The sequence below is a fragment of the Diceros bicornis genome, chromosome 7 (assembly GCF_020826845.1).
Source record: "Diceros bicornis minor isolate mBicDic1 chromosome 7, mDicBic1.mat.cur, whole genome shotgun sequence".
NCBI lineage: Eukaryota > Metazoa > Chordata > Mammalia > Perissodactyla > Rhinocerotidae > Diceros > Diceros bicornis.
Genome location: NC_080746.1, coordinates 68,532,996 through 68,547,794, shown reverse-complemented (window position 1 = coordinate 68,547,794; position 14,799 = coordinate 68,532,996). Strand labels below are relative to the sequence as shown.

General features: G+C 36.0%; 1 protein-coding gene across 4 annotated transcripts in view; it reads left to right on the top strand.

Moving 5' to 3' along the window:
* Positions 1-14,799, top strand: part of SBF2 (SET binding factor 2) — a 507,948-nt gene that overhangs the window by 286,229 nt on the left and 206,920 nt on the right. For all 4 annotated transcript variants that reach the window (XM_058545967.1, XM_058545970.1, XM_058545966.1 and 1 more), the window contains 3 exons: positions 1,074-1,187; positions 1,644-1,772; positions 4,186-4,284. In XM_058545967.1, the coding sequence (XP_058401950.1) occupies positions 1,074-1,187; positions 1,644-1,772; positions 4,186-4,284 (342 nt within the window). The remainder of the gene's footprint in view (positions 1-1,073; positions 1,188-1,643; positions 1,773-4,185; positions 4,285-14,799) is intronic.

Genomic DNA, 14,799 nt, shown 5'->3' with positions numbered 1-14,799 from the left:
AGGGAAGGATAAAAAAGGGAAGCTTACAAAAAATGGAAACTGATTGTTGATAACAGCAGAGAATCAAGTTTGAGGAGTGAGTGGATGAAAAGAGTTCCTATTAGAAACCATAAAAGGGTAAGTATGTAACACAGGCCCCTTTTTTATTTTGCCCAATGCATTTCTTAGAGATGAGATTTGTGGCCATTAAAGAGCCTCATAGAGCTGGACACCTGTGACAAGTTACTTAAGCATTCTTTTTTTTGTTGTTTTTTTTTCTGAGGAAGACCAGCCCTGAGCTAACATCCATGCCAATCCTCCTCTTTTTGCTGAGGAAGACTGGCCCTGGGCTAACATCTGTGCCCATCTTCCTCCACTTTATATGGGACACCGCCACAGCATGGCCCAACAAGCGGTGCCTCGGTGTGTGCCTGGGATCCGAACCCGGGCCACCAGCAGCGGAGTGCACACACTTAACTGCTGCGCCACGGGGCTGGCCCCTACTTAAGCATTCTTGTCCATTTTCTCATCAGTTAAATAAGGAGTTGACTAAATAAATCTGTAAGTTTCCTTACGGTTCTAAAACTTTGATTTTATTAAAACCCGAATTATCAAAACAGATTTTTAAGTTATACCTTATTAATATAAGATAGATTTTTATAAGTTTGATAAACTTTGAAAGAATTTCATAAGCTTTTAAAATACAGTCTTCTGAGTTTTTTTTCTTTTATTTTTGTGACTATAATTCTTTTGATGGATATAAAAATCAAATGACTTGGGAAATATTCCCTTCTCTAACATGGTAAAAGAGGAGACTTTGTGACTTATATTTTTCCTGAGAGGAAAGTTGGTTGTATTAGAGGCAAGTTTTATTTGGTTCAATATAACAAAAACTATTTAACAGCCTGTGCTGTCCAACAATGGGATGGACTAGACACCCAGCACTCAGGGCTGCCACAAATGACACTTATGTGTAGGAAGCACAGACAAATTTATTAAATAATCTCTCAGGTTGTTTCCAACTTTTGACTTTGCGATATTTCATTTGTTTTTTAAGAAATTCGATTACCACATGTTTCTTCTTATGTTTTCAGGATAAAGAAGTGCGTGCAGTTTTTCTTAGATTATTTGCACAACTTTTCCAAGGATATAGATCATGCCTGCAACTTATCAGAATTCATGCAGAACCAGTAATACATTTTCACAAGGTAAGATAACAGTACCATATTATATCTGTCCAAAATGTAGACTGTAATTTAATAAAACAACTTGATTGTCTTTTTTCTAACCATGTATTTTGACCTTAATTTATCAAATGTGGTTATTTAAAGTCTCTGCTTTGTGTGGTTAGATGATAAGTTTTAATACTACTATGGAACTGACATGTTTTCCTTTAGAATATATTAACTTTAAATTGGTTTTTCTTTTAAAATTGTGTTAATTTCGGATTTCTCCTCCTGATTTATGGACAGATTCATTTTTATTCTTTCCAATACGTGTAGTATTTCAGGTATCAAAAACTCTTTTTTGAGAGAAAAGTATTTTATAACATTTATGCATGAAGACATTTATTCAGGCTTTGATCTTTCTATTGTATTTTTGTTTTGACCATTCATCCATTACTAAGTGATAATTTATTCATTTCACATTTTCTTTCTTTACAGACAGCTTTCTTGGGGCAGCGTGGTTTGGTTGAGAATGATTTCCTCATTAAAGTTCTCAATGGAATGGCATTTGCAGGTTTTGTTTCAGAAAGAGGTCCTCCCTATAGATCCTGTGATCTCTTTGATGAGGTATAGTTCTTATCAAATTAATGCATTATATACAGACAAAATTAGACTACTACTTAAAAGTAGAGAAGTAGTATTTTAAACATTTAATCAAAATCATAAATATATTATAAATTAAATATCTGATAATCGATATTATTTACTATTATGCTTATCAGCTCTTGGTATTTAAAATGTGGACTAGAAAAATTAGAAAAAATATAATTATAAGATGTCTCAGAAGTACATAAAAACCTTGAAGAACTGAATTTTAAATAGTTGATTAAAATCTTTTTGAAAAATTTACAGTGATTGTATAAATAGAACTCTTATTTTTGAAGTCAGTAATACAAGGATTCCTTTATAAGTTTCATAGAGAGAAAGGTCTAAGTTTAATGTATAGATATGTGATTTCAAACTGCAGTTACCTTTAGCCTATCAGTGTCCTAGAACCATAGTTTAGCTTAGTGGCATTCTCACTAATCAAAAATCAACATTTGTCTAGCTCCCTTAGGAGATGTTAAATATATGGAAGACAGATTTACTCCCTGTCTTCAAGGAATTGGCCAAATAAAGGGAGAATTAGGACAAATGTGACTCAAAATAAGCATGCTATTTTGTGTTAGTTGTGATTTCTCTTATTTTAATGCATCTTTCCATTTATCATTTAACTATGTTCACAGCAGCCCATTCTGGTGGATACAACAACAAATATTATTCCCATTTCAATTTCTGAAAGAGCACTGTATTGGAACCAATAAATCTAAAAGTTTCTTAAAGTCTGTAAAAGAAAAAAAAAAACACTCCTAGCACCCAAGATACTGGAGAATAGTAATAGTGATCATGTTTGCTGCTGGTGGTTTTATTTTGTATAGACAAGATAGGAATCAAGATCTTAAAGATCCTCAGTTCAGAGAAGGATCTTTTATTCTCTGTAAAGATAGTTAAGTATTCACAGTAAGAATGGAAGAAGAGGCACATGTTTTAGTTCTGAGTTTGGAGACCTACACCAAATGCTTTAGTTAATAATAACACAAAGCGTACGAAGATTTAGGAGAGATTGCCCTGAGGTGAACAATTCTTTCTGGTCAATTATTGATCACTGATCTCTAATACCAACGTTTAATATGATTGATCATTGATTGTCTAATACTAACATGTATCAGCCTTTAGATCCTGAGCTAAGTAGTCAGTACATTTATATATATAAGATACATGTATATATCCTCTAGATTGGAAACAATGGTAAGGCAAGGACTCTGTCCAAGACTTCTGTTGGGTCTCCCTTTAGTGTTCATCCAGTTCTATATTCTGCCTACAGTGATGACTTTTGGTGTCTTATTGATGTTGTTACTCGAAAGCCAATTGTTCATGTGCGTACTTCAGTCAAGGGCCTAAAAGGAATGAGGCGCCAAATCTAAGTAATTTCTTCTTCTACCCTTTTTGGCCATTTAATTGGTTCGTATGGGAATGTGCTTTTGTAGGAAACTAGCATTTGCTACTGGGAAAGGGATTCTTGTTTTCATTTAGCCTAGGGCTGCCTACCACATGGAAGGCTTATGGAGCTTTGAGAGGCAGCTTGCAATGTGTGTTGTCTTGTCCCCACTCTCCTATCAAATAAATAGGCCTCTTAGAAGGAAAGAAATGTTTGCTTTTGTTTAACAATCTTTCTGAATTCTGGCCTAGAATAGGTGAAGTCACAGTTTTTATGTCTGTCTGCTCCAGTGACTCTATATTAGTTTTTAGAAGGAAAAATCCTATATTATATGCTTTTTTTAAAAAAATCATCCATCTCTTTACCTCTCCTCCCCACTTGCAATTTTTTCCTGTCAGTACTCTTTTCTCCACTCCAAGTGTACACATCCACACAGTTCTCCCAGTAAATTGGTTAGTAGGGAAGTGGACTAGAATTTGTATAGTTTGAGAACTAGAAGGAGCCTAAAGGTCATCTTGTTCTTCCATCTTATTTTAGAGATGAAGAAACGGAAGCTCAGGAGTTTAAGCGAATTGTTCCAAATCACACTGTCAGCAGAGCTAGGACTGGAGTCTCAGCAACCTGACTTGTATGTTTGGTTCATGGTTTATGAGTTAGGGGAATGTTTGGAGACTCTGACCTTCTGAAATTCTCTGAGTGAGAGAATTCTCTGATTGAGGCCTAGAGAATGAGAGGGTCTCCCTGAGTTCCAGACATGACTTTTCTCAAGAAGAAATAGGGACCTAAAATCGTCAGGGAGAGACTACCAGACCATCCAAGGACTTGATTGACAACTAACTCTAGAATAGACGTGAAACCCAGTAAAAATCTAAAATAGTTTGTTTTAATAATAGTATGTATTTTGGATGCTTTTTGGTTTGCAAATTGTATCAGACTTTCACACAGTTTTCTAATTCAGCATATTTTGGAGTTGATGTTTTGCCATTTGATTCGTTTTCCAAGTTGGTAGCTTTTGAAGTAGAGCGGATTAAAGTTGAAGAAAATAACCCATCGAAGATGATAAAGCATGTCAGAGAACTTGCTGAGCAACTATTCAAAAATGTAAGTATGTTTATTTAGATAGTCATTAATTTTAAAGGTATTAATAAAGTATTTTGTTTGAAAAACTAAAAAGATTTATCTTTCTAATGATAATCTTTTTGCTCTAACTTAAAACCTTTGGGACTGTAAGTTACACGATATTGCAGTGGGTACTGTGCATCAAAATAGACCTCATTTTTCAAAGTGATTTTCCTGTCAATCACTGTATTTTAAAAACATCTTAGGGGCTGGCCTCGTGCCGTAGCGGTTAAGTGCGCACGCTTGGCTGCTGGCGGCTGGGGTTTGGATCCCGGGCATGCACCGATGTACCACTTGTCAGGCCATGCTGTGGCAGCGTCCCATATAAAGTGGAGGAAGATGGGCACAGATGTTAGCCCAGGGCCAGTCTTCCTCAGCAAAAAGAGGAGGATTGGCATGGATGTTAGCTCAGGGCTGATCTTCCTCACAAAAAAAAAAAAAGAAAAAAAAAATCTTAGTCACAATTTTCCAGGTTGTCACTTGCCCTCATTGTGATTTTCATTTAGGTCTCTGCCTTCTTAAGAGCATACTGAGCATTTTTAAGACATAAAGATTAGACTCCTTGGAGACCAGAACTACCTCAGAACTGACCAATGTACTCTGCTTTAGCTTGATACAGTGATTGTCAACTAGATCAGGAAAATTGTTTGAGTTGTATTGTTTTGAACAGTCAGGGAGTGAAAAGCTGAGAGAAAGAAAGCAAATTGTCAAGTGACCACAGAAACTCAAGGGTGAAAATATTCCCTGTATAGAAGAAATGCAATAAGTTAAAAAGATTGAGATGTGGTAAGGTGTGAAATAATCATTTGGATACCAGGAAAGAAGAGAACCTAAGATGACAGGAATATTATGTACATTAGGCAAAATGGATTTTGGCTGATGGTTACTAGTCATTCCTCTTGCTTGTGAAGATTTTCAGAGCTGAATCCTTTTACTAAGAAAAGGAAAGTAAGTGGGAAGTATGGGCTTCCAGGGGAAAGTTGAAGGAAATGTGTTTTCAAGGAAATATAGTTCAGAAGGATTTGGAATTGAAATCCTGGTATTGTTTAACTTAATTATTTGAATAGGTGGACCTTTTTGGACATTAGTCAGTGCTTTGTCTCATCCATTCAAAATCTGAGGGGGAAAAAAGGTGGGGGGGCGGCCCTGTGGCTTAGTGGCTAAATGCTCACGCTCCGCTACTGGCGGCCTGGGTTCAGATCCCGGGCGTGCACCAATGCACCGCTTGTCGGGCCATGTTGAGGCAGCGTCCCACATACAGCAACTAGAAGGAGGTGCAACTATGACATACAACTATCTACTGGAGCTTTGGGGAGAAAAAAGGAGAAAAAAAAAATCTGAGAAATCTGGATAAAAGCAGGAATACTAAAATGTATTTCTTTGAAATAAAAGGGATCCAAATTGGAAAGGAAGAAGTGAAACTGTCACTATTTACAGATGACATGATTTTATATATAGAAAACCCTAAAGAATCCACCAGAAAACTTTTAGAAGTAATAAACAAATATGATAAAGTTGCAGGATACAAAATCAACATACAAAAATCAGTTGCATTGCTGTACACTAACAACGAAGTAGCAGAAAGAGAAATTAAGAATACCATCCCATTTACAATTGCAACAAAAAGAATAAAATACCTAGGAATAAACTTAACCAAAGAGGTGAAAGATCTGTACACCGAAAACTATAAAACATTTCTGAAATAAATTGAAGAAGACACAAAGAAATGGAAAGATATTCCGTGCTCTTGGATTTGAGGAATTAACATAGTTAAGATGTCCATACTTCCTAAAGCCATCTATAGATTCAATGCAATCCCTATCAAAGTTCCAACAACATTTTTCACAGAAATAGAACAAAGAATCCTAAAATTTATATGGAACAACAGAAGACCCCGAATAGCTAAAGGAATCCTGAGAAAAAAGAACAAAGCTGGAGGTATCACACTCCCTGATTTCAAAATATACTACAAAGCTATAGTAACCAAAACAGCATGGTACTGGCACAAAAACAGACACACAGATCAATGGAATAGAATCGAAAGCCCAGAAGTAAACCCACACATCTATGGACAGCTAATCTTTGACAAAGGAGCCAAGAACATACAATGGGGAAAAGAAAGTCTCTTCAACAAATGGTGTTGGGAAAACTGGATAGCCACATGCAAAAAAATGAAAGTAGACCCTTACCTTACACCATACACAAAAATTAACTCCAAATGGATTAAAGACTTGAATGTAAGACCTGAAACTGTGAAACTTCTAGAAGAAAACATAGGCAGTACGCTCTTCGACATCGGTCCTAGCAGCATCTTTTCAAACACCACGTCTGACCGGGCAAGAGAAACAATAGAAAAAATAAACAAATGGGACTACATCAAACTAAGAAGCTTCTGCACAGCAAAGGAAACCATCAACAAAACGAAAAGACAACTTAACAATTGGGAGAAGATATTTGCAAACCATACTTCTGATAAGGGCTTAATCTCCAAAATATATAAAGAACTCATGCATCTCAACAACAAAAAAACTACCCACCCAATTAAAAAATGGGCAAAAGACCTGAACAGACATTTCTCCAAAGAAGATAGACAGATGGCCAACAGACACATGAAAAGATGTTCAAAATCACTAACTATCAGGGAAATGCAAATCAAAACTACAATGAGATATCACCTCACGCCCGTCAGAATGGCTATAATTAACAGGACAGGAAACAACATGTGTTGGAGAGGATGTGGAGAGAAGGGAACTCTCGTACACTGCTGGTGGGAGTGCAAACTGGTGCAGCCACTATGGAAAACAGTATGGAGATTCCTCAAAAAATTAAGGATAGCACTACCATATGATCCAGCTATTCCACTGTTGGGTATTTATCCAAAGAACTTGAAAACACCAATGCATAAAGATACATGCACCCCTGTGTTCATTGCAGTGTTATTCACAATAGCCAAGACTTGGAAGCAACCTAAGTGCCCATCAAGGGACGAATGGATAAAGAAGATGTGGTATATATGCACAATGGAATACTACTCAGCCATAAGAAATGATGAAATCCAGCCATTTGTGACAACATGGATGGACATTGAGGGTATAATGCAAAGTGAAATAAGTCAGAGGGAGAAGGTCAAATACCGTATGATTTCCTTCATTAAGTAGTAGATAATAACAACAATAAACAAACACATAGGCACAGAGATTGGATTGGTGGTTACCAGAGGGGAAGGGGGGAGGGAGGAGGGTGAAGGGGATAATTCGGTACATGTGTGTGATTATGGGTTGTAATTAGTATTTGGGTGGTGAACATGATGTAATCTATGCAGAAATAGAAGTATAATGATGTACACCTGAAATTTTTACAATGTCATAAACCAATGTTACTGCAATAAACAGAAAATTAAAAAAAAAAAAAGATTGTTAAGATGAATAAATGAGTCAATACACATAATGAACTTTGGAACAGTAATTGGCCCATATTAAAGATTCAATAAATATTGGGGAAAAAAATGTATTTCTTTGTTTCATATTGTTCAATTATTTATGAATTTTATTTCTGAAGTTATTTTAAAATTTATCCCTGGGACTGATAACCCTAAACTCCACATAAAATTGTGTCCAGTATAATAAATCTATTTCTTGATTAGTGTGCTGAGACTTAAAAAAAAATTCTGTCAGAATGAAAACTTGTATTCTATGTTGGTTTTTGCCATTTATGATGGCTATGTAGAACTAATGTACAGCATGATCAGATGAGAAATTTCTATTGACTTTTTGTAATAATAATAAATATTGAGTATTTAGCACTATGTACCACTCATGGGATTAAGTAGTTTACATATATCATCTCTAATCCTCATAACAACAATGTAGGATAGATATCATTATCCCCATTTTACTGGGGTTAATTGTCTGAGAATCATATGGCTATTAAGTGATTGAATCCATATTTTAAATTCAGGAATTTTTATCTATGCAATTCCTAAGTCTACATTCTTTCACTCCATTAGGCTGGCTCATCTCCAATTGGAAAAATAGTATTTCCAACAATTGACTTTATACTTTGTTCTTTGTAAAGTGCTTTAACGTACTTCCTCTTTTGATCTGTGAGGAAACTGAAGATTAGAAAGTTTTTGTGCTTGCCCACTAGGAGTGATTTATTGATGGATTTCAAAGAATAACAAAACGTCAAATGGGAATCAGTGTTTAAGACTCTGGGACTGATCCCTTTAATAATTGAATGTTTATTTCTTAGGTCTTTACAAGACAATTCCAGAGTTGTAAAATCTTATAGCCAGTAAGTGACCAGAGTTGGGGTTCTGACACAGGTTTGTCTCTGTGACATGACTGAGTACACAATGTATGTAAGGAAGTGGGACAAGGCGCTTTGATGCAAAAACGAAGTAAATTCCTTTCTTGCCATCCTAGAACTTAAATTTTATGATATATAGCTTATGCTAAGCCAACACAAAACTGAAAACTGCAATAAAATAAATTTTAGTAATTATGCATTCTTAAAGGTGAATGTACAACACAAACAAGCCCAGTCCTTTAAAAATGACACTTCTAAAGTGAGCATCATGAGGGATTGTGTTTACTAGTAAGAGATGGAAATCACCCTTCAAATGTGATCTGCATTTCTTGAGCCCTTATTGGACTTTTTTCCCCACAATCTAGTTCTGTTCCATTTAATTTAATCAATTCCATTCATTCAGTATGTATTTATTAGGCGCCTACTGGTGCCAGGCATTTTCTAGGTACATGATTCCCCTTATATCCTTGAGAAGAGGATGCACTACATGATGAGTGAGAATTTGAGAATATCCCAATGGAGTGTCATCAAACTTTCTGCGATTCCTTCTAGTTCTGAGATTCTGAAGTCCATCATAGTCCTAACATTCCTGAAGTAAATACTTTACAAAGTTAAAAAGCAGAGCATGATGGTAAAGTTACTTTCTTGGGTCATGCAGGAAGTTGAGGGGAGGGAGGAAGGATGGTCTCAATGCAAGGAAAATGATCCAGATGGTTCTATTTTTAACTAGTCAGTTCTGTTTTTTATCACATTTCTAAAATTCCCTTTTGGTAAGCAAGAACTAACCATATAATTTGACTGTTTCCTTATTATTGGGTTAGAACTGAGACCTGGTGATTCCATTCAGATGTTTGTAAATACTTGATTGCATTGAAGTCTGGTATGTATATCTAGCCTATCTCCTTCCCTTTGAAGTACCTCAAAAACGAACCTTAATTTTTCTGTTTCTCCTCACCATTCCTTTATATTATTTTCTAGTGAGTAGGAATGAATTGCAGGAATGTGAGTAGGATGAATTATAACTGCTTTAGTTTAGCTGCTCTTTTAACTTTCTGGAGCTTCCTAAATAATTAAAAGTATTTGGTAACTTTGGTGGAGGAGGGGAATGGGAAGGTGGAAGAAAGAGAAGGAAAGGAATAAATTCATTAGAGACAAATTGTGTCAGCATGGCAAGTTGGCAAGGTTTATACCATGAAGATTATTGGCCAAACATCTATACAACTTTTCTTTCCATGCCTGGTCAGTAATACTAGATTGGCCCACGTTGGCTTTCAGAATCTTCGATGTCTGCATGACAGCACATTTAGCTACTTACCTGGTCTGTCCCTATGATTCTTGATATACACTTCTAAAGGTACCACTAACTGCACACAAAATGAGAACATTAAGATAAGCCAAGACAAGAACTTTATAAAACCTTCATTCCAAGGCATCAAGAAATCAGTTGGACATGTGTTTTACGGCTTTACATAGTGCAATTTTTCTGATTTGCTTTGCATCTGCAATTGTGTATAAATATTTGCTAGATTGTGTAATTTTTCTGACAGATTTCTTAAAAGTTAAGGGAAAAATGAGAGGACTTGGACTTTCTTATTAGATAATATGAGATTTCTATATGTGCCTTATGGGTATTTCATTGCCTAGCATTGAAACAAATAGATTTTAAAAATAAGTCTCTTAGCTAGTCACTTTATGCTCCCTTGGTACTTGTGAAAAGAGTACTTGTCTTAGAATATGAAGCCTTCATCTAGAATCATGAATTAGACCAGTGGTTCTCAACAAGGCAACCCCAAAATTTGGCAATGTCTGGAGACATTTTTGGTTCTCACAACTAGAGAGGGTATGCTAGTATCTAGTAGGTAAAGGCCAGGGATGCTTCTAAACATCTTCTAATATATGAGACACCCACTTCCCGCACCCACCAAATGAAGAATTATCTAGCCCAAAATGTCAATAGTGCCAAGGTTGAGAAACTCTGGATTAATCCAACCAACACATTAGATATTAAAGGTGTACACCAAATTTATTTGTATTAAGGATGAAACATTAATTCCGTTGGCTGATCACTGAATGGCCTGTGAGGCTGAAAAATTGAAAATGTTTCATTCCATCAATGTTGTGTTCACAGCCAGGCAACTCTAAAAAGGCCAGTTACATTTTGTCAGTATTTAACGACTTAGTCCAATGCCAGTATTGGTTTCGTCTGTGTTTGAAAGGATTTGTGTAATTTGCTATACCACACAGCTCTAGGTATAATTTGTGCACTATAATAATTATTAAATGCCTGAATTAATATGGAAAACTTGGTAACCTCTAACAAGGTCACATTGTTTTGTCATTCACTACTGAGACCAGTGTGTGGGAAGAAAATTTTTTCCCCGGTGTGGCTGTTGCCTACTTTGAATTTCCAGTAGGGTTGGAGGTTTTTGTTTTGCTGTGCTTTGCCTTGCTTTTATTTGAAGTGCATTTTCAGCCTTATTTTCTGTAAGCCCTAGTCATAGTCTCATTTAGCTTGCCAGAAAAAGAGAAAAATCCATATTTCCAGACCAGATGGCGTGTGTGTCATTTTTTCAATCCTGAGAAAATCATTGTACCGCCCATTACTATAGTATACTGTTACAGCAGGATTACAGAGCCCATTTCTTGAAAATCATTATTCAACTTCAAAATTCCATCTAAACGATAGTGCATTGTGCCAGCTTTCTTGGCAGTTCATGTTGGTTGCCTTGGACAAATTGTTACCGTGTTCACCATTAAGTGTTTAGTTCTCTAAATCTTTGGTTATTACTTTATATTTGCACTTAGCTGCAATCAAAGATGAAAATTTGGCTGCTTCTTTGTTCTATTGGAAAATAAGGAATTTTCCTTGTTTTGGCAAGGAAATTCAACAACAAAAGCTGTGGTTTTTAATGAACTCAGTAATCTTCAAGGGACTGGTTTAAATATATTTGTAGTTACAAGTAAGAGCAGATGTTTCTAAGAATATGCAGAGTTCAATGAGCCTTAAACTTCCTCTCTTTTCTGCTGTCTTCTCACAAGTCGTTACGTAAGCAAGTTGGGTGTTAAGGTAGTGAAGTGGTCCTTGTATTTACTACACTGCCCGTTAGAGGGCAGCAGTGTACAGACACAGCAGCCAGAAAACCAAATGCTAGATTTTAGTGTAAATCTTCTAAACACAATTGAATATATTATAATTTAGTAACTTTAACCTGTAGTCTGAATTTTTATGTACAATATCTATACAACTACAGGATAGCCTCACCTTCGAACTTTGTTTTAAAATGATTAAAAAAAATGCTTGTTATTCTGAATTGTGTATGGATTTGGTTTACGATATTTCAGATTGCTTATGAGAATAAAAACACTATTAATGACTAGCAGCAATATCTTGAATAGGTGATTTCTATTTAAACCCTTACGGAGTACAATTATTATTATTGTTGTTGTTGTTAAACTATAACTACCTGGTCATATGATGATGGGAATCTTGTGAGAAAGAGATGGTTTTAGTTTTAGAGGCCTGGTGTCATGCCATAGAATATGTGGTGAATAAATATTTTTCAAATGAAACGTACCCTAGACTTTTGAAAAACAGCTTTCAGATTTATTCTGGGGAAGTGTGAGTGTGTGTGTGTGTGTGTCTGTGTGTGTGTTCTAAAATCTTTCCTCTAATAACTCATTCTGTCCTCACAAGAACCTTATGAAGTACGTACTATATTATTATCTTCATTACAGATGAAGAAACTAAAACACAAGTGGTGAGTGAGTTGACACTGCACCAGCTCACACTACTAGTAAGTGGCTAAGCTGGGATTTGACCCAAGCAGTCTGACATCAGAGACCATGAACTAAAAATACTTTGTTGCACGCCTCTCTCACTGAGTTGTCCAGGCTGTCCCTCTGAATTGTAGTGCCGCTTGTATCTATCACGTTTTCACACATAGTCGGGCTCTCTATTCCACTAGCCCTTTTAACCCTTCACTAATACCAATTGCCATGCTATATTACTTATTAAGGGTTTATGTAAGTTTTTTTTTAAATTTTTTGTTTATTGCAGTAACATTGGTTTATAACATTGTATAAATTTCAGGTGTACATCATTATACTTCTATTTCTGCATAGATTACATCATGTTCACCACCCAAATACTAATTACAACCCATCACCACACACATGTGCCGAATTATACCTTTCGCCCTCCTCCCTCCCTCCTTCCCCTCTGGTAACCACCAATCCAATCTCTGTATCTATGTGTTTGTTTGTTGTTGTTATTATCTACTACTTACTGAGTGAGATCATACAGTATTTGACCTTCTCCCTCTGACTTATTTCACTTTGCATAATACCCTCAGTGTCCATCCATGTTGTCACAAATGACGATTTCATCTTTTCTTATGGCTGAGTAGTCTTCCATTGTGTATATATACCACATCTCCCTTATCCCTTTTTCCTTTGTGGGCACTTAGGTTGCTTCCAAGTCTTGGCTACTGTGAATAACGCTGCAATGAACACAGGGGTCCGTGTATCTTTACGCATTGGTGTTTTCAAGTTCTTTAGATAAATACCCAACAGTGGAATAGCTGGATCATATGGTAGTTCTATCCTTAATTTTTTGAGGAATCTCCATACTGTTTTCCATAGTGGCTGCACCAGTTTGCACTCCCACCAGCAGTGTACGAGAGTTCCCTTCTCTCCACATCCTCTCCAACACATGTTGTTTCCTGTCTTGTTAATTATAGCCTTTCTGACGGGTGTGAGGTGATATCTCATTGTAGTTTTGATTTGCATTTCCCTGATAGTTAGTGATTTTGAACATCTTTTCATGTGTCTGCTGGCCATCTGTCTATCTTCTTTGGAGAAATGTCTGTTCAGGTCTTTTGCCCATTTTTTAATTGGGTTGTTAGTTTTTTTATTGTTGAGATGCATGAGTTCTTTATATATTTTGGAGATTAAGCCCTTATCAGAAGTATGGTTTGCAAATATCTTCTCCCAATTGTTAGGTTGTCTTTTCGTTTTGTTGATGGTTTCCTTTGCTGTGCAGAAGCTTCTTAGTTTGATGTAGTCCCATTTGTTTATTTTTTCTATTGTTTCTCTTGCCCGGTCAGACGTGGTGCTTGAAAAGATGTTGCTAAGACCGATGTCGAAGAGCGTACTGCCTATGTTTTCTTCTAGAAGTTTCATAATGTCAGGTCTTACGTTCAAGTTTTTAATCCATTTGGAGTTAATTTTTGTGTATGGTGTAAGGTAAGAGTGTGCTTTCGTTTTTTTGCATGTGGCTATCCAGTTTTCCCAACACCATTTGTTGAAGAGACTTACTTTTCTCTATTGTATGTTCTTGGCTCCTTTGTTGAAGATTAGCTGTCCATAGACGTGTGGGTTTATTTCTGGGTTTTCGATTCTGTTCCATTGATCTGTGTGTCTGCTTTTGTGCCAGTACCATGCTGTTTTGGTTACTATAGCTTTGTAGTATATTTTGAAATCAGGGAGTGTGATACCTCCAGCTTTGTTCTTTTTTCTCAGGATTCCTTTAGCTATTCGGGGTCTTCTGTTAGGAAGCGTCGCCCCCTCCTCAATTTTTTGGAAGAGTTTGAGAAGGATAGGTATTAAGTCTTCTTTGAATATTTGGTAGAATTCACCAGGGAAGCCATGTGGTCCAGGACTTTTATTCTTGGGCAGGTTTTTGATTACTGTTTCGATCTCCTTACTGGTGATTTGGTCTATTCAAATTCTCTACTTCTTCTTGATCCAGTTTTGGAAGGTTGTATGATTCTAAGAATTTATCCATTTCTTCCAGATTGTTGAATTTGTTGGCATATAGCTTTTCATAGTATTGTCTTATAATCTTTTGTATTTCTGATGTGTCTGTTGTAATTTCTCCTCTTTTGTTTCTGATTTTACTTGTTTGAGCCTTCTCTCTTTTTATCTTGGTGAGTCTAGCTAAAGGTTTGTCAATTTTGTTGATCTTTTCAAAGAACCAGCTCTTGGTTTTATTAATTTTATCTATTATTTTTTTAATCTCTATTTCATTTATTTCTGCTCTGATTTTTATTATTTCCCTTCTTCTACTGATTTTGGGCTTTGTTTGTTCTTCTTTTTCCGATTCCTTTAGGTGCATTGTTAGATTGTTTATTTGAGATTTTTCTTGTTTGTTGAGATAGGCCTGTATCGCTATAAACTTCCCTCTTAGAA